Source organism: Polyodon spathula, chromosome 2 (genome assembly GCF_017654505.1).
Source record: "Polyodon spathula isolate WHYD16114869_AA chromosome 2, ASM1765450v1, whole genome shotgun sequence".
NCBI classification, from domain to species: Eukaryota; Metazoa; Chordata; class Actinopteri; order Acipenseriformes; family Polyodontidae; genus Polyodon; species Polyodon spathula.
This window is the reverse complement of record NC_054535.1, coordinates 101,575,142-101,600,088: the sequence shown is the minus strand read 5'-3', so window position 1 is coordinate 101,600,088 and position 24,947 is coordinate 101,575,142. Positions and strand designations below refer to the sequence as shown.

The 24,947-nt window shown below is 41.0% G+C and overlaps 1 protein-coding gene and 2 long non-coding RNA genes across 16 annotated transcripts in view; 1 reads left to right on the top strand and 2 right to left on the bottom strand.

The window, feature by feature from the left end:
• The window catches only part of LOC121305674 (calpastatin-like), a 99,112-nt gene extending 87,034 nt beyond the window's left edge, over positions 1 to 12,078 (top strand). For 13 of the 14 annotated variants that reach the window (XM_041237434.1, XM_041237398.1, XM_041237458.1 and 10 more), the window contains 10 exons: positions 3,119 to 3,205; positions 3,673 to 3,714; positions 4,435 to 4,596; positions 5,036 to 5,140; positions 5,276 to 5,359; positions 6,410 to 6,466; positions 6,870 to 6,944; positions 7,079 to 7,165; positions 8,689 to 8,758; positions 10,822 to 12,078. In XM_041237434.1, the coding sequence (XP_041093368.1) occupies positions 3,119 to 3,205; positions 3,673 to 3,714; positions 4,435 to 4,596; positions 5,036 to 5,140; positions 5,276 to 5,359; positions 6,410 to 6,466; positions 6,870 to 6,944; positions 7,079 to 7,165; positions 8,689 to 8,748 (759 nt within the window). In that variant the 3' untranslated portion in view covers positions 8,749 to 8,758; positions 10,822 to 12,078. The remainder of the gene's footprint in view (positions 1 to 3,118; positions 3,206 to 3,672; positions 3,715 to 4,434; positions 4,597 to 5,035; positions 5,141 to 5,275; positions 5,360 to 6,409; positions 6,467 to 6,869; positions 6,945 to 7,078; positions 7,166 to 8,688; positions 8,759 to 10,821) is intronic. The other variant, XM_041237383.1, reaches the window with a different exon arrangement.
• Positions 11,897 to 14,428, bottom strand: LOC121305773. Its single transcript, XR_005948122.1, has 2 exons — positions 13,948 to 14,428; positions 11,897 to 13,084 (listed from the first exon to the last, which is right to left on the bottom strand). It is a non-coding gene; the product is annotated as an uncharacterized LOC121305773 (long non-coding RNA).
• Positions 14,429 to 14,825: 397 nt separating this feature from the next.
• LOC121305751 lies at positions 14,826 to 20,120 on the bottom strand. Its single transcript, XR_005948120.1, has 5 exons — positions 19,871 to 20,120; positions 19,565 to 19,663; positions 16,182 to 19,323; positions 15,467 to 15,637; positions 14,826 to 15,075 (listed from the first exon to the last, which is right to left on the bottom strand). It is a non-coding gene; the product is annotated as an uncharacterized LOC121305751 (long non-coding RNA).
• Positions 20,121 to 24,947: the final 4,827 nt, after the last annotated feature.

Here is a 24,947-nt window from a genome sequence, read left to right as displayed (position 1 = left end):
GAGAAATATAAGGGGAGAGTTGGGGAGAGAGAAGACTCTCTTCCACCTAACTATAGATTTGGTGGTACTGTAAGTACAGGTTTAAGTAAACTCTACTTTTAATGCCAGAGAGTGAGGATGATGCCATATTAACTGCTTATGTTGTGTTCTGTGTAGAATAAAGACACACCCATACCCAAAGCAAAGGAGGAAGACAAGGTAGGGGTTTTCCTTATTATTATTATTAGTATTATTATTAATATTATTGTTAGTATTATTAGTTTTATTATTTTCTGTTCAACACATGTGTTCTATAGTGTTACTATCTTGTTCCACTTGCATGAAGCTGTGTGCTCTGTTTTCTCTGCAGACCCCAATGGATGACATGGCTGCTCTTGATGCTCTGGCAGGAGATTTTGTCTCCTCTGCCCCCAGTCCCAATGTGCATTCTGCACCGGCCCCTTCTGCAGCAACACCAAAGACACAGCAGGTAGGCACAGCTGTTTCTGGATTGCTCCCACTTCCTGCTGTTTGTCTGATATATTTGGTACAGCAGGTCCTGCTGTGTAAACCAGCCTTCTTCCATGTGGTTTTCTGTTACAGTGAATTCCATATAAAGTTTTATACTGTGTCAGAAACCTCAGTCAGTCTTTATATATCAGAAAAGTGTAGAAGTTGCACGTATCTCTGTCAGCATGAGATTTTAGCTTTTCATCTTCCTGACGCCACTGAATAACATACAAACATAATACTACAAATTTTTATTTTCAAGTGGAAATAAACATTTGAGTCAGTTCCAAAGTCCTAAAAATAATAATAATAATAATAATATCGGTATGTGGAATAAACACAGTATAATATAATAGAAATGTGATCCTTTGTGATGCAAACATATATATATCTGGGTAAGATTTTAAACCATCATTACCAAGAAAAAAGTAAATGGTAAATCTCTATTTTATTTAATGTATCTTAGGTTTAAACAATTGTTATTTTAACCATTCAGACCATTGTAGTTTTTTTGTTTGTTTTGAATTGTGAGCATCTCTCTGTATTTCATTGCATAGCAACCTAGTAGAAACAGTAAGCACACGTGGATTACGTCATCAAAAAGGTGTGTGCATGTTTTTCAAGTGAGAAGTGGATATATGGCTTATTAACAAAATATGACAATGGAGCTTCTACTAGGGCAAGAACACATCTGTGGCATGTTAAGCAATAACAGAAAGAAACATTGTGCTCCGTGTTGTATTTATCAAAGTACGAGGACTCCGACACAGCTAGAGGCCAACTACAACAACTTTATTAACAACTGGAACTGAACAAAGTGCAAGCCCTGTCTAGTAATAAACTTGATTACTAGTGCAATGCCTTTTGACATCTCTCCTTTTTATGTATTTTTTTTTAATATCTAAATTCCTAGATTCGAAAGTGTTTACTTTTATACAAATAATTAACTTGTCTACATTAGGACTAGAGGTTGCAAGCACTTACTCCACAGTGGGGATTGGTCTTTACCACAATATTCTTTACTTCAGGAATGAGTTGAACAAAACTATTTTAAACAGTGTTCTTTAGGTAAATTAGAACTCATCTCGCTATCTTGCCGGTGGTCTTATTGTCCTTCCACTTTGTGTAGCCTGCATGGGAGAATGCGTCTCTCTGGAAACAGTTGCTTTCTTGAAAGCTGTTTCTGCTGCAGCAGCTAGGGGTATCTGTTGCAACACTAACAGCACTACCGTTTCCTTTGCAGACATCAATGGACAATACCTCAGCTCTGGACGCCCTGGCAGGAGATTTTGTCTGCCCGGACGTCAGCCCCAAAGTGCACGCTGCAGCCGCGCCCACATCTCAACCCTGCGCTGCAGCAAAGCCACAGAATGTTTCACGGCAGGTGGGTACATCGGTTACTGGAACTCCCTGCCGCTTCTGTGACATATTTGGAATGGAATGCTTTCTGTATTCAGTTATTCTGCTGGGGTTTATTTAAAGGGAATAACTCTTTTGTCTGCCGTGTCGGTGTGCATTGTTATCCAGGTTGCTAGGCCGAGCACGCTGCAGTTTTATTTTATTTAGCATCTCCTTCTGAGGGAGCAGCAGCAGGGGGTAAATACAAGTCACATTCATTCAGACATGTTATATATAGACTAGAATCACCCGGGTCACAAGCTTTCTCGCCATAACACTTTTGGTTTAGAATTAGTAGCCTCCTGTAGTTTGTGTCCTAAAGCACTGTTCTGACTTGTTTTCCTCAGGAGTCCAGAGGCACCACTGCTGCACTGGATGCCCTTTCAGACACCTTGCTGCCAGACGAGCTCCCACCCGCACCCAAACCAGTCCCTGCATCTGCTGTTGTCAAGGTAACAACAACAAGCGTTTCAGAAGTGTGCTACACATGAGAGACACCGACTTTGTACTATTTACAGCGTTTAAAGTTGAACAGCCTTGTACATTAATTATCTTCTAATGGTCACAGTTCACACCTGTTGGTGTGGTCACAGTTCAGGTTTAAGGAATGCTTGCATCTGGCTTGTCATTCTGAGTGCAACATGAGAGTTCAAAGTCACAACATGCTGCGCAGCAGTCGAAACGTGCAAACAGCTATAAAAGGGTACAAATGTGGCACATAGCACCAGCAACATTACTTTCTAGCACCAGAAGACAGGGTTTACTTTATTTTTTATATTTTTGTTTTTTGTATTCCTTAGCAACCATAGAGGATGATAGTTTTCATTGGGTCTGGACTAGTCACATGACCTACCCACTCATAAACAAAAAACTCCTTGGAGAGGGGGGAGAGGCTTCATAAGGGCGGGGTTTGATAATTTAGCACCGGTAGGCTATCCTAGAGCTAAACTTTTAAAACAGTTTGCACCCCTGCTATAACAAAGACAAGCACATATTTCTCGTGTTTTATATGTTTTATATTTTATTAACCAGATATGTTGCACACTTAAAAACTGATATTAAAAATAAAAAAAAAAAACAATTGGACTTGAAATCAGTTTCCCATATGTAAGGACAAAAAGTAATACAGCCTTGTGTGTGACAGGCAAAGAAGTGCAATAAGCAAGTCTTTGATATATTTAGTGATTAGAGAATTAAGAAGGTTGATGATGATGATGAATACTGTATTTAGGAAGCCAAGGTTACCGAGGAAACACTCGAGAGACTGGGAGACCGGGATGATACTCTCCCACCAGAATACAGATTCCTGGTTGACAAGGTAACTGCTTTTCAAACCTCCTCTTCGGTGTTCTCCTTGTGTGTGTCTCTAAAGGCAAAGGAGTGCGTCACATAAAGGTACAGGGCTTCCATTGGTGTTAACACCTCACCATGTAGGGCCAGACTTTAAATATATTTCAAGAACAACAGCTTAGATTTATGTAGCATTTTTAAGATGCCTCTATCCTTTATAGCAGCTTTTAAAAAGTATCAAAGCATGAAACTTTGTAAGTGGTGCTGACACTGCTTACAAGGCCCCAAGCCCCTTTGTTTGCCCCCTGCACAAAACCCTGTGGTACCGATTTGCTTGAGCTGTCTCTTTGTTTTGTCTAATGGTCAAGAGTGCAGGAAACAGCATCAGTGTTGCAGTTTGTTGGGCGGAGTTAGGTGGGAGTACATTAATAATGTAGAATCTACAGTAGAACCTTGGAAACTAATACCTAGCGATCCTGTTTCTTCTTATTGTAGGACAAAGATAAGAATGGAGTTAAACCAAAAGAGAAGCCAAAGGTGAGTGGAGGCAATATCCAGCAAGGGTTTTACTAGAAGGCAAATATGTCAGTGGTAGGGATACTCTCCGTTGAACGTACAGTCATCTCTAAAGTTACAGCTGTTTTTTTTTTTTTTTTTTTTTTTTTTTTTTGCTTTTTTTTTTTTTTTTTTTTTTTTTTTTTTTTTTTTTTTTTTTTTTTGCAGCTTTTTTTTGTCTAGAAATCCTGTTTTTGTACCATAAATATAACTATTAACAGCAACACTAAACTATATGACAATCATTGTGTTGTGATACTAAATAGTTTGTACGTTTTGACTTGAAGTCTTTCTCCGTGTGATCCATTTATTTTAGTATACATCTGTGTTGATTGTATGTTTTCTAGTTCTGGATCCAAAATGTATTCTAAATCCTATAATAATAAAAGCTGTACTGTGAGTGGCATTATTAATGGAATGTACTGCTCAATTAAATGTGAAAAACAGTCATTAGATATGCAATAGAGAAATGTAATTCTGTATGTAAATGTAAATGTAAATCAGTATTCTAAAACTTAATAACCAATATGTATGTCTTAAATATCACTGGGGCACAGAAGTAAATAATCTCAACATACATATGTAGTGTATATGTAGTACAATATGTAGTGACAGAATAATGTATGCCATGCAAAATAAAGTAATACGGATATTTCAAAGCGAAAGATACTGAGAATGCATTGATCTATGTCTGTATTCTAGGAAACAATGGGAGACAGTGCAGCATTAGACGCTCTGGCAGGAGATTTTGACTCCCCTGCAGTCGCCCCTACGGTCCAGTGCACAGCCGCCCCCACTGTCCAGTCCCAAGCCGCCCCCACTGTCCAGTCCAGTACAGCCAGGTCTCAGCCAGTCTCACGGCAGGTAAGCACCTCATTGGCATGTCCTCATTTGACAGGGATTCTTTAATACTGCATGGACCGAGAGAGAGGCTGTTGTTCGCTCCAGTTTTCTTTGAGCGCTCCACTTCACACTGTTTGTCTTTTATTCTTCCTTTCATTGATTGTAAAGCAAAGTTTTCAAAGCTTTCTGTTTTTATTCTGAACTAGATAAAATAAAAAAAATGTAGATTATTGTTTCAAAACTAGAAACTCAGAGTGTTACATTAAATGTTTAATATAATATTATATGTGTTGTGTGTGGTTCTCTGTTGATGCTTCTGCTTAGATTGTTAATCGGCATGCTTACTTATTTTTTTAGCAAAAAAAATTTGCTTCTGAAAGCTGTGTAGTGCCCTGCTTGTTGAAAAGCTGTGTAGCACCCTTGTTGAAAAGCTGTATAGTGCCCTGCTTGTTTTCCTCAGGAGTCCAGAGGCACCACTGCTGCACTGGATGCCCTTTCAGACACCTTGCTGCCAGACGAGCTCCCACCCGCACCCAAACCAGTCCCTGCGTCTGCTGTTGTCAAGGTAACAACAGCATCATTCTGCTTACTTCAGACATGATTGTATTGTGAGCCTCAGTTTCACCTTGGGGTCCACAGTTCTGTGAATTGGGCCCATTGTATTTATTTAATGCCAACAGGAATTCTCAATTTTTTCTAGGATAAAATGACTGATAAACACCAACCAAAGCTGGGAGAGGATGAGAACACAATCCCTGAGCAATACAGATTTAAAGATGAAAAGGTTGGTACTGTGTCTCAGTGACTCTGAGGTTTAGTGTGACAAGTACAAGATTAATTTTACATTGAAGGCCAATATAGGGCCTTAATGTTAATCCAGTCAGCCTGTGAAATAGCATCACCCATTTGTGCATGTGGATTTACATCTACTAACAGCCCATCTTTCCGCATTAGAAGTAAATAAAAGATATGGCAACAGTAATAATACAAATGAATATTAAAGCCAGTTCCATGTACTGTATATGCCGTGTTGTCTAGTTTTTATTTTATTAAGTATTTATTTTCTTGTTGTTTTTCCCTTCAATATCAGTATAGGGTATAGATGAACCCTGCTGTAAAGTATTACAGAAGCTGTGTGTTTCAGTAGCTGCCCTGGATCTGTGGACTGTCACTGTGTGATCTATCAATTCATAATCCCTTTGTTAATTTGCTACCCAGCTCTGTCAAAGCAAGCAGCTACTATCAAGGTGTCAGCTATATCCACTCCTGAAATATCTCCAGATCTGTCAAAGCAAGCAGCTACTATTAGGGTGTCAGCTATATCCACTCCTGAAATACCTCCAGATCTGTCAAAGCAGAAAGGGTGTGCCAGTGGTCATGCAGACAGGCAGGCAAGCACAGGAAGAAAAAGGTCAAAAAAACAGGTCTTTCTGGTTTTGCAGGGGAGACCCAGCTGCAGATGGACAGTCTCTCAAGCTGCACAGCTTGTCTGTTACTGTTAACACATTGTACTTGGTAGCAGCACCTCTAATGTAACAGCTCCTGTAACATTGCTTGACCAGCTACAACACAAACTGCTCCTGCAATTCCTAATTCCTCCCAAGAAACCTCACAAAAAGAAAAAATAATAAATTCTGAACAGCATGCCCTTTAAAAGTAATGATGTTTATTACACTAGCATTAAAACCTTTAGGCAAAACTGCATAAGACACTAAAAAAATACATCCCAAAGCATTGTTACAGATTAAACATCTTCTGTTTTACCAAGTGATGTTTTTGACATTGTTGGTGTATTTCTTCTGTTTAAGATGTAATCAGGACATTTGTCTTGCAGGGAAAGGGAGGGAAAGATGCAAGCAAGCAAGTGGTAAAACCTAAAGATCCAGCACAGGTAAGAAGAAAAGAAGAGAAAAGCATTGTAATCTTGCAGGCAAGCCAGTGTAAAACTGACAGGAATGCATGGCTATAGAATAGCCATACAAGCTCAGTATGTGAATATGATGATTTATTATTTAGTCATCATTCATAATTATTGTATAGAAAGGCAGTTGTCCATCCACAATCACAGTATAGAAAATAATTGACCTAGTTCTATATTTTACTGAAATGCATTGTAACTAATTGAAGTGATCCCTATGGTCTCCCCTAGTAAAGGCAGTGTTGTGCAGTGTGAGACACACAGTCCGGGGAGTGCAGGGTCGCGTTCTGGCTGGTGAAGCTGCTGATCTTCGCAGGAAGCATTTCATTGTCAATTGCCAACCTGTGGAATTCAGTCTTGCCCTTCTGTCCTCCAGATTGATAAAGAAAAAGGAGATGCCCTTGATTCCTTATCTATGGGATTTACATCAGACTCTTCACCTCAGAAAAAGGTAGGACTACGTTCATGTGCATTTATATATTGGAAACAGCGTTTAACTCGCTGGCATCTTTAAACCCTGATCGTTCGTTTGTGAGTCCTGGTGAATCTGCTGAGGGGTAACAGTTCATTCTGTTGATTTAATAGGCTGAAGACAAGAAAGAGGTCCCCAGCTCTACTCCAGCAGCAGCAAAACCTAAGACACAGAGCACAGACCCAAGTCAACCCCCCAAGGTACCTGATCAACACTGACGTATTGTACTCCATGCCAGGCGTTGAGGGCTGCGTTCGGTACAGCATTTGAACACCAGTAACGCACTGTACAGACAGACACGCTTCACATCACTCCCGTTAATGATACCAGCCGCATATTATCACCACATCGAAACATCTGGAATATAAAGGGAGTCAATGGGGGGGAAAGCTCCTGATAATCCCACTTTGGTTATGGTCACACTCTGGTTAACATCATTCAAGTTTCTTAGTCATACACCTGATCTCCACCCCCGCTCATATCACCTTGGAGGTTAAGGCACACAGTTAGCATGTCAGTAAGTAATTTGCAGCACAGTATTGACATATTCTGTTGCACAGTATAGCATACAGAACACTGCAATGTGTATCATTGCAGTTTTCTTGTGTTTTGAATTATTACAATGTGTTGCACATGTAGAGTATTGTAGACTGAATATTGAAAATAAAGTTTGTTTATGCACATTTAATCAATGCAGTGCTTTGTGCTAAATTTCAAGTTGCAAAGAAACAGACACATTTGTTGTACAGTTCTGTTTTTTGTTATTGAGGAACTCCTTTCCCAGCATGCTAAAGGATTTTTTGTTTGTTTGTTTTACTGTCGGTGATGCACATTTACTCTATAGTGGGAGCAATAACACCAGTCAAACGATATACCAAACGCGAGAGGACTCGCTTTATATTTCCAGCTGTGAATAATCCAGCCCTTCCCGGGGATCCAACACTTGACTTCTCATTTGTTGTTGTCTAACTGGATCTGCTCAAACAGTATTTACTCTCTGTAGGACTCGCAATGCACGCGCTCAAACTTGCTCAAAGTGTGTGCTTGTAGCCCCCTAGTGGCTGCTTTAAAACACCTTGAAACACATCTCATTGCAAGGCTCTGTCAACAGCTCCCTCTTTCGCCTCTTATTCTTACATTCATGACCAGTCCTGTGACAGGAACTTGACTGTTGTGCTCCTAATCTATCTGTTTATTTATTACTTTCAAGAACATTGTTCATCAATCGAGAACTGTGCTGCCAACTGCACCGCATATTGAAATTTGAGTTGTGCAAGTACACGGCAGCACATAGAAGCTTTGCCAATACATGCATGCCAGCTAGAAGTTCTATAGGAGCTGTTCAATGTGAACTATTAATGACTGGGCTGCAGGGTTAACTCCCAGTGAAGTCTGCAGTCTCCCGGCACACCTACACATGGTCTGCAGTCTCCTGGCACACCTACACATGGTTTTGCTTACATTAGATTCTGCAGATTTGCTTGCAGCAGGCTTGGCAGAAGATCAAGAGCTGCAGTGATATTGTCCGAGTGGACAGACTTGCTTTTATTAAAATGAGCTTGGAGTTAACATTTTGGATAAGGGAGTGCTTTTACTGAATTTTATTTATGTACTTATTTATTTAGAAATTATATTTAACTGACATGAAAAGCAAGAATTTTACATCACAGAGATTGTCGGCACAATATGACAATATCTGAGACTGTGTATTTAATATTACCAGCAGGCAAAGCAGCAGCTGGCAGAGACAACAACTGATCCCAAGAAAACAAGTAAAAGCTAAACCCTGAGAGGTAAGTGATAGGCTGGAACTGTTCCCCAGCCTGGTGCTCTTTACACTGGCTCGTAGCGACCCCTGTAGGGCTGAGTGTTGGTTACTGACTTTATTATTTATTATAATCAATTGGACAAATCTACTTTTAGAATTATTCAAATGACACGGTTTAATGAAAGATTATCCTGAACAGATGATTATAGTCATTACATGATTACATTTGATTGCGTTCATTGTCAAAATAGTAAGGCAGCCATGTTGCCTTTAACTGGGAATGGAATATGTATTGACATTTTCCTCCATTCAATCCTGTACCCCTGTGGGAACATTACAATAGGAAACTGAAATCCACCCGGTCTAACATTGGACTGCTTCCAAACTCATACCTATACCCAAGCATACAATATGACATGATTGTTGTAAATCTTACACGAGTCAGCACTGCACATACTGTATACTGTACATAGTTATATAACATAGTACACCTGATATACCTGGTTACTGGTACAGAAGTCACTTTGTGTCACTTTTCAGCATTTTATTTAGTTAACAAAGAAATGGAATGTCTCTATCAGCAATGCACATTATATACTGATGCACACAAGAAACACAAGTGTCAGCTCTAATGGATGTAATCACATATTTTAAACCTAGATATCAAACAAAGTCAGAAAATGTGAACAAAAATACAGATCAAAGAATCGTAAGTTTTCAGTATGAAACATGACTGTCAAAATGAAAACATTACAAAGTTAGTATCGGGTATGACCTCCCTGAGCATTAGCACAATCCTGGCAGCGTTGACTCATAGACCTGATTAGCCTTTGGATAGACTGCTGTGGCACTGGCGATTTGGTCCCATAGATGTTCTGTTGGACTCAGGTCAGGAGAAAAAGCTGACCACGGCGAGACCTCGACATTGTTTTCTTGAAGTCATGCAATTGTAATCCTAGCACTGTGTGGTCTTGCATTGCCCTGCTGGAAAATCGACACATCCGGATTAGCTTGCAGAAACTCAAAAATTTCAAGGACTTTGTTAATGTATTGCTGAGCATTAAGGTTGCCCTTTATCTGCTCCAAAGGCGTTCTTGTGTTAAAGGAGATTCCTCCCCATATCATCACACTTCCACCTCCGCACCAGTTGGCTTGGACAACACAACAGTCAGCATAACACTCACCACGACGTCTGCACACACTGTGGCTTCAGTCAGATCTGTCAAGGGCAAAACGGCATTCATCTGTGAATAAAACAATAAATCATTTTCATGCTGGTAGCGAGCTCCAGTCATTCTGCTGATGCGCGGGTTATTTCTTCCTGGAATTTCTCGTGCTGTAGCCACTGCAGTCTGAAAACAATTCCACAGATGGATCAGTTGGATGTGACGGTCCAGGGCCGGTGTGGTGACCCTCTGCCTTCCAGGACGTGGCCTGTCCCTCACAGAGCTAGTTTCATGGTTTCTCTGGACTAGTCTGCTGATTGTTGAAACAGAACATCTCATTCTCCGGGCAACTTCATTAGTCAAGCGGGGTATGCTCCTGTCTTTAACTGTTCTTGCATAAAATTATGTCTTTTCAAATAGCTGTTTATACAGATTCTTAATCAACTAATTTTGGCAATTTTAACTCAACTCAAATACCAAACACTGAGCACCTGGCGTTTTTATGAAATCACATGACTTCAGCTCAGTATTTTGTTATCCCCAGGAACAATACTACTCAAACAATCAACAGACCTATCTGCACACTATTTAAAATGTAAATAACATTATGTATGTACCCAATGAGCTATTGATGTAAAACTTACACTGTTGCATTTCATTGTGCATGAGTATATAAAAACCCTGTCCATGTTACCCCAGCCTTCGGAAGGGCTATGCCCCCCGTCTAAACATGACCGAGATCTCTAAACTGAAATCGCTGTTCCTGCAGTGCCAGTTATGGGCACCCAGTTGTCCATATCAAGTTGCTTTACTTTTTTGACATGTGGGCTTCCCTGTGGAATGATCCTGAAGAAAGAGAACTATGTGGCAGTATAAATGTGTGACGATCCTAACCCTGTGTTTTTGTTTTCTTCCCACACAGGTGCACAATTAAAGGCTTGCTTATCCTCTCTTTTTGTTACTGGGACTGGGGTTCCAGGCTGCTGTACCAAACGGCTGATAGTGTTTTTCATTTATTTTTATTTTTTTCCCCAACTCTCTGTACACTGGCTTTCCTGCAAGTTTAAGCACAAAAGAGTTAGACTAACCAGATTCTCTACCTATGTAGCTATGTATAAGAAGTTTTGTCTTATTTCTGTTGTATAAATCACATCTCTGTTGTCAAGGACTAAAATGATATATATATATCCTTCAACCAGATTTGTGACTGTGGATGGCAGTGTATATAGAGTCTCGCCAGTGCCAGTACTCTCCTGTGCAAAAAGCTCAGAACTGCAGCATTTCTCAATTGAAGCCTGCAGTGCCCTTTACTGGAAACCTCTATCACTGGGTGTTAACTGTGCTGTGCTGGCAGCGTAACCAGCATTTTGCATCATTTACTGGAGAAGGTTTACAAAACTAGGCTCTTTTGGGGGGCTGGCAGGGGGGCAGGAAAGGTGCAATGATCACTAGCAAGCAGACCCAGATCAGGGTCAGATCCATGAGAACATCAGTAAAGCAGTCATATTACAGTCAAGCAGGCATGCATGCAACACACGCGCAGTTGAGAGGTGCTTTTATTATACAGGTGATTTTAACATGGGAAATATATACAAAGGGATGTATTGCATAGATAGAGGGCTATCGTTTACTGATGATCTTTACACACCTTCCATTATTATTGTAAGCTATGACAGCAGTAGTGCATATTAAGTAATACCTAAAGAAACTTCTAACTCTATTACAAACTTTCCTAGTGGAAAGTCCTCCAAAATGACTACTAGTCAAAACTGTTGCCCTTGAATATCTGTTTCTTTTAGTATTACTTTAATATAACACTTGAGTGTTTTATAGTTCAGAATGGTGATATCACATTTCTCTTTACTCAGTGTTCATAAAACATAATCACGAAATTACAAATCCAGGTGTTTTTTTTTGTTTTGTTTTTTATAATAACATATAAAGGCGAACCTTCTCGTTCTTGGTTGAATTCCTGTTTTCATTAAACCTGGTTTGTATATTAAAAGCTTGTAAGAATGGATTCTGTAACTTTGGATTTCATTACGAGTATAGGAAATGCTGCACTACATTGTATAAAATTGGAAATTGCATTCTTTTTGTCTGGCTTTTTGGGTACTTTATTAAAATACGAATTTCAAAGCGATATAAAAAAAGCTAAATAAAATAACTTTATATTGTGTCTAGTTGTATTTATTTATGAAGTCACAGGTTTACAATCATCACAAATCCACCTCTATATGAAACCGCAGCGTCCGAGTCAAGACAATAAGAGCACGCCAAAGGACTGCAAACAGTAACTTACTGTTTAATATTTTGATCAATTAAAACGGTGACACTTGTTATTATCAGACTGGTACTTTAAACAACAATATGAAAGGTTATTGGACACCTGGAAAGAAATGAATAACACAACTGTATAACGTCATACATTGTTATAACTCTGTCCGATCAACAGGCACAAATCAACAGAACAATTAAAGTTATTCCATTGGGTATAAAGAGTATAGGGTGAGTGAGCACGTTCTTTTATTAGTACAATGTTGGAGATGATGTATAGATTATTGGATCTATAGTAGACTAGTCCAAATTGGTCTTTAAATAAAAACAATGCTATCAAAAAAAACATAAAAATACATGCTGAATGCAGCTGTCAAAATCAAACTATAATTTCACAGTTATATAATAAGAATGTAAAAAAAAACAATCACAACTGTTTACTTAAACAGCTATTACTTATTTTTGATTAAATTTAGGTATGAAAAACCCAAAACAAGGACAAGAAAAGGGATTACTGAGTGCTGGTGTCATAACCTAGGGTGTTCCGTCCTGTATGACTGGTGCAAAGGGCAGTACCCACTTCCACATGATATTGAGACACTTTGACTGTGGGTGCTGCTCCTTCATCTTATTAAACATGGTGAGAAGCTCCTTGTCCAGCAGCCAGCCAAACATCACAATTTTCATTAAACTGCTGAGCCGTGAGATGCAATGCACAAAAGCCCTCACTGGAGAGTCGGCAGGCTGCAAGCTGCAAGTATACAACCTGCTGAGGATCAGTTCCTTTAGGTCAGACATGCTGTCCAAAGTAAGAAAGAAGTTTCTCCAGCCGGAGTCTGTTATGTCATGGTTGGCAGTGAGATCCAGTCTCTGAATTGCTTGAAGATGTCCTTCTTTGGCAGCTTTTGCTAAACAATAAAAAATATATATTTCTGACTGAATCTATACTGATATATAACTGAATGTAATTTCTGAGCTCTTTAATATCATGTTATGTGTGTTCTGTGTCAGACTGTGGCTTTCTGCTTAGATAATGATCTACGGCTTAAACACAGCCATGTTCGAGAAGCAAGTGCTCAGAACAGGGTTACCTGAAACCTTGTGTCCATGCTAGCCGTCAATTCCAAAGATAAGTGCAGCACAGTGGGGTTATGCAGCAGCATCACCAAGCTGCTCGGACGACCGCTTTGTACTTAGACTGTCGAGTGCCCCCAGCAGGCACTAATGGTTAATGTACTAAAAGTTCACTTTCTTCTCAACTGTGTTATTGTTTACTGTGTGTATCTTTCAATCTACATGGTCTCATACAGCCCGAGGCAGTGTGGCATTTCAGAGGACACTATAACCACTCAAACTCGCTCTGTGTCCTGATTACAGGTAAAACAGGTTAACACACGATATTACCTAAAATCAAGTTCCAGACTACTGACTGAGTAGGTCTCAAATTAGTTTTTTTGAACACTGTTACAAATCATATTAAGGACTAAAACTGTTTTTGAACCCTTAATATGGCTTGAGAAGACTAATGTGGACAGGGCCTAATATCCAGTGCTTCTGCTTCAGAAACAAGTGTAACAGCTGAAGGTAAAAAAATGAAGTGTTTTTTTTTTTTTTTAAAGGCATCCTCTGTTATTGAAAAGGGACACTAGTTATTTAATGATCTAAGCATAAATAATAGAGGATAGCAAGTGTACAAGGATATTAAAATCAGTAAGAAATATAATAGTCCAAACATGTATATGGTACAAAGTGCCCCGTTGACACCACTTACCTAACTCATACAGGTTGCTATCCACAAGTACTAGAGTGGCTGAGAGAACTCTCAGGTGTTTGAGATGCTGAAACTGTTCAATTACAATGGAGATGGTTGATTTTACACCATTTCCTGAAGGAAGATTCAGCTCCTCTAAACAAGCCAGAGATCCTAGGGCACAAGCTTTGAAAGATGGACAAACAAATATTTGTGTTTTAGATCGCCTGTTCAGTAAAACAGAAACGGGAACATTTCTTACCAAAACAGCCAGCCTCTTCATGTTTTGCAAAGTACTGTGAATTCAGGTTCAAGATCTTAAGGTTTTTGAAGTTTTGTAAAGATGACACTGTTTAAAAAAGTGGTGATTACAGCATAGACTAACAGTAAAGACCAGTTCACAATTATGACTGTGCTCTATCAGTCACTTTCAATTTAAAGGATCAGATTTCTATCTTTACATCATCTACATTCCTGTAATAATTAATGTATCGCCTGTTTAATATCCTGTCATGTGTGTTCTGTATATTTCTTTTTGTTGTTTTTACTTACTAACTACTAAAAACACACATTAGATTAAATAAAGTACATTATTCATTTTTAATCATTTTTACTCAGTCCCTTTGGTTGCCCATTAATGGCTCTTATACAACTTGCACTGAAAGATCTACCGTAGTATCGAAAAGCTTTTTCATATTCAGTGGTCTTGAGTGAACATTTGTACCAGATCTCAGTTTGGAATCTATCTGAATTCTTTCAAATCCAACTGAAAGTGAATCATACTGTTTCAGATTACACTGTGTTGCTAAGCAGGTACAGAGCTTGATCTATGGAAAATAATCCTCTAAATTAAACTGAATTCAGGTTTAGAAAGTGCTTATTTCACCAATCATTCAGATATCCTCATTTCTAGAACAACTCCAGTTCTCTATGGCTGCTCATGGAGCATCCTCTACAGTACATAAACTGGTTGCTCAACCCTCTTACCAAAAGGTAAATCGCCAAGATCACTGTGAGTAGAACCTCTAAAGAAGATCTGTTCAAACTTCTTGCAGTTTGCAAGTGAAGTAATGATATCAGCCAACCCTGGGCAGATACTGCAACTGAGGTGGAAAACCTGGAGACTGGAAAACTGCTGAACAAACTGGGCTGAAAATAAAATAAAATACAAACACGTTTATACAAATAACAATTATCAGCAGAGATATGAGCTCATTTCTATAGCTTTATCACTGACCAGACTGCAACGCCCTCTTCAGGATTTGTATTCCTGCCATTTTCAGCATCCACATTTTTTGTACTGGACTGTCACATGTAGCTGTGTGGCTACTTTGTAACCACACATGCAATGACAGTGTAGTGAAAGGCATTGAAAGTAAATTGTTACTAGTAGAAGATTTACACAGTTAACATAGTCAACAGGCTTCTACAACTGTAGTTTTTTATAAATGTTTATAAATAGATTTTTAATTTATTTTGAACCAAGGGTCAATTTCATGACCTCTTGTAGTAATAAAATACTAAGCACTTCAATATTTACCAAGTCTGCTGGAATCCTCTATGAGGGTCACATTCTAAAGAATGAGTTTTTCCATATGGTGAAGACTTCCGAAGCCATTAGGTATCATGTCAAACACTTTGCTGTCACTTGGACCATCAATTAATAGCTCTTTAAGATGACAAAATGTATCCAAATTTTGCATCAAATACTCTAGAAAAAAAACAAAAAAATATCATGCTTTCATCTTAAAGCTGTGTTGGTATTGTAGCAAATGTATTTACTTCTACTTGATTATGACTGCTTTGGCATTAGTATTCAGGACAACTGTGCAGAAAGATAACTACATTTAGTCTTGGTGTCCTATATTGAAAAAGGAACTCGTATTTTATATTTAGAGATACATAAGACAGGCTAGTTTAACTAGTCTTCTGGTTTGAGAGGAGATATTTCTCCAAAATGTAACATCATACCAGCATCCAACTTACCAATCAGTGGCACCGAGATCAACATGAAACCTCCACACCTGCTGTTAAGCTAATCTAACTACTGAACTCTGGAGGAAAGGGCATAGCTCTAGAACTCTCTGCCTGGACCTGCCCAGCAAGGCTTGCAGAGTCGTGATGCCGATTCTCCATGCTAACCACACCAGAATGCAAAGGCCAATGCTGCGCTACCAATGGGCCCCCAGCCAAGATCAGCTACTCTGCATTATGACAGAACCCTTTAGACAAACCATTAGAAATTCATACCGTACCTGGCACTTGGCTGAATGTCAAATGCAACGATTGAAGGGCAGACATCAATACAATCAGTTCTTCCTCCTGTGTACTTAAATGGGTGCAATGAACTTTGATTTTTCAGAAAATCCCTTTGTGTATCTCAAGAGCAGGCTGAATAATTTCAAGAAATCCTTCACTGTTACTCAAGGTTAACTCCACTTGTTCCAAAACTGAAAAGAGCACCATCAGATTCTTGCAGTCCCTTTCATCTATTCCATCCACATGAAGCACATTAAGTGTGAGCAATGGCATTTTATACTTATCTTCTGCTGTTAAGAAAGTTTGACCTATGGAGTCTGGAAGTTGTCTGTGTTTCATCCCTCTGAATTTCTCAAAGTACGTGTTTTCTCAGCAACACTACTTATAAGTTGGTATGACGAGGCAAACTATTCTTCAACAACTGGCTTGCCATGTGGTTCTAACATCTTACCCATTTTCACAAGGTCTGGAAATTGCTCTTTTTTGTGTCCAGATATTACTATGTTTATGTCACTCAATAATTCCAGCGACTCAGGGTATTCTCTAACAAACTGATTGAACGCACTTGAAACTGTAAGGTTTAAACTTTTACCAGTGAGGAATTCCAGGATACGAGGAACGCAGGCAGAGACCGAATTACCAGAATAAGCAACTCCAACTGCAAACTCTAGAAAATGATCCTTTAAAATGTCAAAATTAGTTCCCATAGGAAGGACAACGCTTAGTAACTCCTCAAGAACAGAAAGTTCCACATGATTGGGCACATGCTTGCCATTCTCTGAACTGGAATCATAAAACCCTTTGCTTTCAGCAACACAAAACAAGTGAATGACGATTTTCTGAGTGGCTAATGCAGAGGAACTGCATGCATAGAGCAAAAAAGAATTTATAATGAACCATGATCTTCAGGAACGTGTCAATTTTCTTCAGATAATGGCAGCCTTTCGCTGCATGTTCCTGGGAGTCAGATTCAAGGAGCTCACTCAGGCGCTTGCCAGCCAGGTACTCCTGGAAAGATGCATGAAAGAATTTGTACGCAGGCTTGAGCATTTGGGCTGTGAACTTGCTCAATAAACCCAGATGGATAGCCTCTTCAGCGTCAATCCCTGCCTCTTCGAGGTCTTTATCATTGAACTCAAAGCACTGGTCAAACAGTCCGTCCAAGGCAAGGTCTCCACTGAATGATATCATGCATCTCATCTTTTCTGATTGACGGAGATGCTTCAGCTTAATATAGTGCAGGTAAGCTTCACAAATGTCATTGTTGTGCGTATTCTTTTGGCGGTACTGGACCCACAGAGCACAAATGGCAATAGTGAAAAGTTGTGTTTTTAAAATGCCTTACAACGACTGTGACATGCCCAGCTGAACAAAAAAACCTTCCACAAGACTAATGTTGTGGGAGACGAGATTCTTCAAGATAAATACAGTGCAGTACACTGGGAATGCTGCGATCATGAGAACTGAAGATGCATACTGACGCACTGCTGCTGTTCTGTTCATTTGGACTCCAATGACCACGCTAACTTTATTCATGTGGTGCTTCACAATCAGATCTTGAATGCATTTCGGAGCTGAACCTGCAGCGCCGTAATCATCCAGCAGGAATAAGACCTGGTCTTTCAGGTGGTAGATGATATCATTGATAGACTCCTCAGTCAGGTGTGTGCCTATGCTGCACAGCTCTTCTGAAATTGCTCCAGCCAGACTCTGATCATTGCTCAATGAGTTGAGAGGGCGGTAAAAGACCAGCTTGAACCTCTGCAGCACAGGGCAGCTCCCAGATGCCCACAGAATTGCAATTCTCCTGAGCAAGGCTAATTTTCCACTGCCCACTTCCCCTTCAATGACTGTGATGAGGCTCAGATCCCTCAGAAGGAAACTTGACAGACTGGCTTGTTTTTCAGGCTCTTAGAAATCAGGGGAAGCCAAGCAAACAGACTTTTGAGGTCTGGGGTAGTACGCACAAAGTCAGACAATGAGAAGATTTTCCTGAAGTTTAAGTTGTTATATGTTTTCCTCAGCTGAACAAAAAAGCCATTTTCTTTTAAAAACCAAATGTTTTCTTCAGGACTTTGGTCTGTAAATTAAAAAAAAAAAAAAAAAAAAGTAAAACCTGTCAATGTTTTAAAATCCCAGACAAGGTATCTCTAAGCATAATAATAAGTATAATAATAATAGTGCTTATTTGAAGGACACAATATAGTTTATTATTTGCGCATTTATAGACATTGTTGTTTTGAACATAAACAGCAGCAATTTTCTTCTTATGGGAAAACTCCATGTAAAATTTGAATCTATGCCATTGTTCAGGTAAACACATTTGCAAATGCATGAGTTTCAGGGAAATGATTAACATGTGAAAAGAGGGATACTAAAGTTTTATTGAGTATTTTGTAAAGACCCTTGAAGACTGCAAAATAATTAATTTCAAAAGCTTCAATACGCTCCATATTAGTACTCTCAGGTTTGAGTATGCCCTGTGCCTAACATATGAAATGGATTTTCAAAGCTGTTTGGTCTCCAGGGATGTCCAGCATGTTTATTCCACTCTCTTTCAAGCTAAGCAAACGGTCCTGCCCCCAAACCATATATCCTTTGTTAAATGCTTTTCCCCTTTACCTGCGCTAATATAATGTTATTGTAGTTATAGCAAAATTACACACATCTCTTAAACACCCTGTTCAACTAATTATTAGCAAGGTTTGTGTGTGTATGTGTTCAAGTGCATGAATGCATAATTTACTATAGTTACCAGTGATGGATGAGTTTGTTTCTTTCAAAGCACTTGAGACAGTGTTCTCCAGATGAGTTGCTTCTGCCTGTTTTTTAAGTTTTTGAGCAAAAGGTTGATAGAAGAACTTTTCAGAATATTCAACGCAGCCAGTTGCATTACAATGTGAAACATACTGTATCTGAACAACCAAAAGTATCAAGAGCAACCTGCAGCCAGACATCAGTGTAAAGGGGGAGGCAACTATCTTGGGTTCTTATTATCTTTAAGAGTCTATCAAATGTATTTGATTGACTGTACTGTTAGTTTTCCCTTTAAGATGAGACTATTACCTCATTCGAAGTTGTTAATTTGCTTGTACTCTCGTTCTTGTCTTTGACTGCTCTCATGCAGCAAACTGGCAGCTGAAAAACAGGCAGATTGTTTTAAAAATGACATTTTGAAATTTTCATTTATTCATCTGAAGAAACTGCATTCTTATAGGGAGGAGTGCTGGGTGACGATGAAGGCTCCATCACTAGCCTTTCATCCTGGTTTGAATGTGGTTCAAGTCAAAGGGGATTCATTGTTTGGGCTCTGCTTAGTCCTCAGTGTAATAGGTATCTTTTTATATGAGAATTTCTTTTTTTTTTTTCAAAATGTTACCTTGGATTTGTTTAGCATGCTCTGCCCAAGGATCGTCCTCCAACTTACACTGTATTAATCTTGCACCACACTGAAAGCACTGGACAGCATCTCCAGCACCTAGGATATAAGGTTAGTCTTTTTAGGAATATTATATTGCATATTGAGAAGACACCTAGGGGAGGTTAGTATTAAGACTGTTTTGTGATAAATATGACACAAGTATCCAATCACGGGTATCTTCATTTTATGAACTCATTTCCACGTAAAGATTCTATGTCATTAAAGTATAAATAGGGAAAAGGAAATGAAAGATATTTACTGTACCTGTATAAAATAACCCTGGCTTTGCAAGCATGCTGGGGTCTGCTTTAGCATCTTCTGGCCAAGTTTTAAAGGAGTCCAGACGAACTTCCTCATACTTAAAGATGGTTGTGATGACCTCCGAGTTGCCTGAGAGATGTAAAACTCGAATGTAATGCTCTACTTGTGTGTCATGTATTTAATGAGAATACAGGTAATAAGAAGGAGCCTGACTATCTATTCATGCACCTGTGTATCTAGAAAAGTAACAGGATCTAATCATGTCCTGTTGTGGTATGTCATTTACTATAGTGCAGCTCGACCACTGGAGTGAAACTGATCTACAACCGCTAATGCTGATAATGCTAAAGAGAGGTCAAATTTGGTTATGACTTGTGACAGAGAGCGAATGTGTCAATCCAAATCATCGCCCTCTCGAGTTGAGAAGTTCATTTAGAAGAGCATGTCAGAGAGATGTACTGAATGGTTGCCTACAGTCAGCAGTCTCCTTCTCACCTCAGGGAGCACTGCACAGCAGGAGTCTAATTATGTACTAGTACCAGGAGGTTGGGCAAAGTTTGGTTCATGTTGGAGGTGAGTTGATTGAACTAGCTATCGGATGCCTGAATGATTCTGGGGGTACTTTAGTCGCGGAACGTGACGGAGTAATCGGTGTACGCCTGCTGAGTGAAGTTGCATTCAGTAAACATAGGAACTGGTTTTGTTCTGCAGTGATGTGTGTGTTATCTTTCTTTAAGCTGAGCCCAGTTTTGGTGCCTGAATCACTTTCTGGCGATTCACAGGCAGTGTAAATTGTTATTGTCAAATACAAAGTAATGTTTTGTTCTTCACGTAGGCCTGAGTGTAGTTTGATCTGTTTGTAGGAGCCTGAGCCATGCCTTTCTGCTCTGCATTCAGGCAGTGTTGTGTTATGTAGGAGCCTGAGCCAGCCTGAATGTTCTGCACAGTGTTGTGTTAGTGTAGGAGCCTGAGCCATGCCTGAATGATCTGCATTCACACAGTGTTGTGTTAGTGTAGGAGCCTGAGCCATGCCTGAATGATCTGCATTCAGAATGCAGTGTTGTGTTAGTGTAGGAGCCTGAGCCATGCCTGAATGATCTGCATTCAGGCAGTGTTGTGTTAGTGTAGGAGCCTGAGCCATGCCTGAATGATCTGCATTCAGGCAGTGTTGTGTTAGTGTAGGAGCCTGAGCCATGCCTGAATGATCTGCATTCAGGCAGTGTTGTGTTAGTGTAGGAGCCTGAGCCATGCCTGAATGATCTGCATTCAGGCAGTGTTGTGTTAGTGTATGAGCCTGTGAGCCATGAATGATCTGCATTCACACAGTGTTGTGTTAGTGTAGGAGCCTGAGCCATGCCTGAATGAGCATTCACACAGTGTTGTGTTAGTGTATCACGAGCCTGCCATGCCTGAATTCAGGCAGTGTTGTGTTAGGAGCCTGAGCCATAGCCATGCCTGAATGATCTGCATTCAGGCAGTGTTGTGTTAGTGTATGAGCCTGAGCCATGCCTGAATGATCTGCATTCAGGCAGTGTTGTGTTAGTGTAGGAGCCTGAGCCATGCCTGAATGATCTGCATTCAGGCAGTGTTGTGTTAGTGTAGGAGCCTGAGCCATGCCTGAATGATCTGCATTCAGGCAGTGTTGTGTTAGTGTAGGAGCCTGAGCCATGCCTGAATGATCTGCATTCAGGCAGTGTTGTGTTAGTGTAGGAGCCTGAGCCATGCCTGAATGATCTGCATTCAGGCAGTGTTGTGTTAGTGTAGGAGCCTGAGCCATGCCTGAATGATCTGCATTCAGGCAGTGTTGTGTTAGTGTAGGAGCCTGAGCCATGCCTGAATGATCTGCATTCAGGCAGTGTTGTGTTAGTGTAGGAGCCTGAGCCATGCCTGAATGATCTGCATTCAGGCAGTGTTGTGTTAGTGTATGAGCCTGAGCCATGCCTGAATGATCTGCATTCAGGCAGTGTTGTGTTAGTGTAGGAGCCTGAGCCATGCCTGAATGATCTGCATTCAGGCAGTGTTGTGTTAGTGTATGAGCCTGAGCCATGCCTGAATGATCTGCATTCAGGCAGTGTTGTGTTAGTGTAGGAGCCTGAGCCATGCCTGAATGATCTGCATTCAGGCAGTGTTGTGTTAGTGTAGGAGCCTGAGCCATGCCTGAATGATCTGCATTCAGGCAGTGTTGTGTTAGTGTAGGAGCCTGAGCCATGCCTGAATGATCTGCATTCAGGCAGTGTTGTGTTAGTGTAGGAGCCTGAGCCATGCCTGAATGATCTGCATTCAGGCAGTGTTGTGTTAGTGTAGGAGCCTGAGCCATGCCTGAATGATCTGCATTCAGGCAGTGTTGTGTTAGTGTAGGAGCCTGAGCCATGCCTGAATGATCTGCATTCAGGCAGTGTTGTGTTAGTGTAGGAGCCTGAGCCATGCCTGAATGATCTGCATTCAGGCAGTGTTGTGTTAGTGTAGGAGCCTGAGCCATGCCTGAATGATCTGCATTCAGGCAGTGTTGTGTTAGTGTAGGAGCCTGAGCCATGCCTGAATGATCTGCATTCAGGCAGTGTTGTGTTAGTGTAGGAGCCTGAGCCATGCCTGAATGATCTGCATTCAGGCAGTGTTGTGTTAGTGTAGGAGCCTGAGCCATGCCTGAATGATCTGCATTCAGGCAGTGTTGTGTTAGTGTAGGAGCCTGAGCCATGCCTGAATGATCTGCATTCAGGCAGTGTTGTGTTAGTGTAGGAGCCTGAGCCATGCCTGAATGATCTGCATTCAGGCAGTGTTGTGTTAGTGTAGGAGCCTGAGCCATGCCTGAATGATCTGCATTCAGGCAGTGTTGTGTTAGTGTAGGAGCCTGAGCCATGCCTGAATGATCTGCATTCAGGCAGTGTTGTGTTAGTGTAGGAGCCTGAGCCATGCCTGAATGATCTGCATTCAGGCAGTGTTGTGTTAGTGTAGGAGCCTGAGCCATGCCTGAATGATCTGCATTCAGGCAGTGTTGTGTTAGTGTAGGAGCCTGAGCCATGCCTGAATGATCTGCATTCAGGCAGTGTTGTGTTAGTGTAGGAGCCTGAGCCATGCCTGAATGATCTGCATTCAGGCAGTGTTGTGTTAGTGTAGGAGCCTGAGCCATGCCTGAATGATCTGCATTCAGGCAGTGTTGTGTTAGTGTAGGAGCCTGAGCCATGCCTGAATGATCTGCATTCAGGCAGTGTTGTGTTAGTGTAGGAGCCTGAGCCATGCCTGAATGATCTGCATTCAGGCAGTGTTGTGTTAGTGTAGGAGCCTGAGCCATGCCTGAATGATCTGCATTCAGGCAGTGTTGTGTTAGTGTAGGAGCCTGAGCCATGCCTGAATGATCTGCATTCAGGCAGTGTTGTGTTAGTGTAGGAGCCTGAGCCATGCCTGAATGATCTGCATTCAGGCAGTGTTGTGTTAGTGTAGGAGCCTGAGCCATGCCTGAATGATCTGCATTCAGGCAGTGTTGTGTTAGTGTAGGAGCCTGAGCCATGCCTGAATGATCTGCATTCAGGCAGTGTTGTGTTAGTGTAGGAGCCTGAGCCATGCCTGAATGATCTGCATTCAGGCAGTGTTGTGTTAGTGTAGGAGCCTGAGCCATGCCTGAATGATCTGCATTCAGGCAGTGTTGTGTTAGTGTAGGAGCCTGAGCCATGCCTGAATGATCTGCATTCAGGCAGTGTTGTGTTAGTGTAGGAGCCTGAGCCATGCCTGAATGATCTGCATTCAGGCAGTGTTGTGTTAGTGTAGGAGCCTGAGCCATGCCTGAATGATCTGCATTCAGGCAGTGTTGTGTTAGTGTAGGAGCCTGAGCCATGCCTGAATGATCTGCATTCAGGCAGTGTTGTGTTAGTGTAGGAGCCTGAGCCATGCCTGAATGATCTGCATTCAGGCAGTGTTGTGTTAGTGTAGGAGCCTGAGCCATGCCTGAATGATCTGCATTCAGGCAGTGTTGTGTTAGTGTAGGAGCCTGAGCCATGCCTGAATGATCTGCATTCAGGCAGTGTTGTGTTAGTGTAGGAGCCTGAGCCATGCCTGAATGATCTGCATTCAGGCAGTGTTGTGTTAGTGTAGGAGCCTGAGCCATGCCTGAATGATCTGCATTCAGGCAGTGTTGTGTTAGTGTAGGAGCCTGAGCCATGCCTGAATGATCTGCATTCAGGCAGTGTTGTGTTAGTGTAGGAGCCTGAGCCATGCCTGAATGATCTGCATTCAGGCAGTGTTGTGTTAGTGTAGGAGCCTGAGCCATGCCTGAATGATCTGCATTCAGGCAGTGTTGTGTTAGTGTAGGAGCCTGAGCCATGCCTGAATGATCTGCATTCAGGCAGTGTTGTGTTAGTGTAGGAGCCTGAGCCATGCCTGAATGATCTGCATTCAGGCAGTGTTGTGTTAGTGTAGGAGCCTGAGCCATGCCTGAATGATCTGCATTCAGGCAGTGTTGTGTTAGTGTAGGAGCCTGAGCCATGCCTGAATGATCTGCATTCAGGCAGTGTTGTGTTAGTGTAGGAGCCTGAGCCATGCCTGAATGATCTGCATTCAGGCAGTGTTGTGTTAGTGTAGGAGCCTGAGCCATGCCTGAATGATCTGCATTCAGGCAGTGTTGTGTTAGTGTAGGAGCCTGAGCCATGCCTGAATGATCTGCATTCAGGCAGTGTTGTGTTAGTGTAGGAGCCTGAGCCATGCCTGAATGATCTGCATTCAGGCAGTGTTGTGTTAGTGTAGGAGCCTGAGCCATGCCTGAATGATCTGCATTCAGGCAGTGTTGTGTTAGTGTAGGAGCCTGAGCCATGCCTGAATGATCTGCATTCAGGCAGTGTTGTGTTAGTGTAGGAGCCTGAGCCATGCCTGAATGATCTGCATTCAGGCAGTGTTGTGTTAGTGTAGGAGCCTGAGCCATGCCTGAATGATCTGCATTCAGGCAGTGTTGTGTTAGTGTAGGAGCCTGAGCCATGCCTGAATGATCTGCATTCAGGCAGTGTTGTGTTAGTGTAGGAGCCTGAGCCATGCCTGAATGATCTGCATTCAGGCAGTGTTGTGTTAGTGTAGGAGCCTGAGCCATGCCTGAATG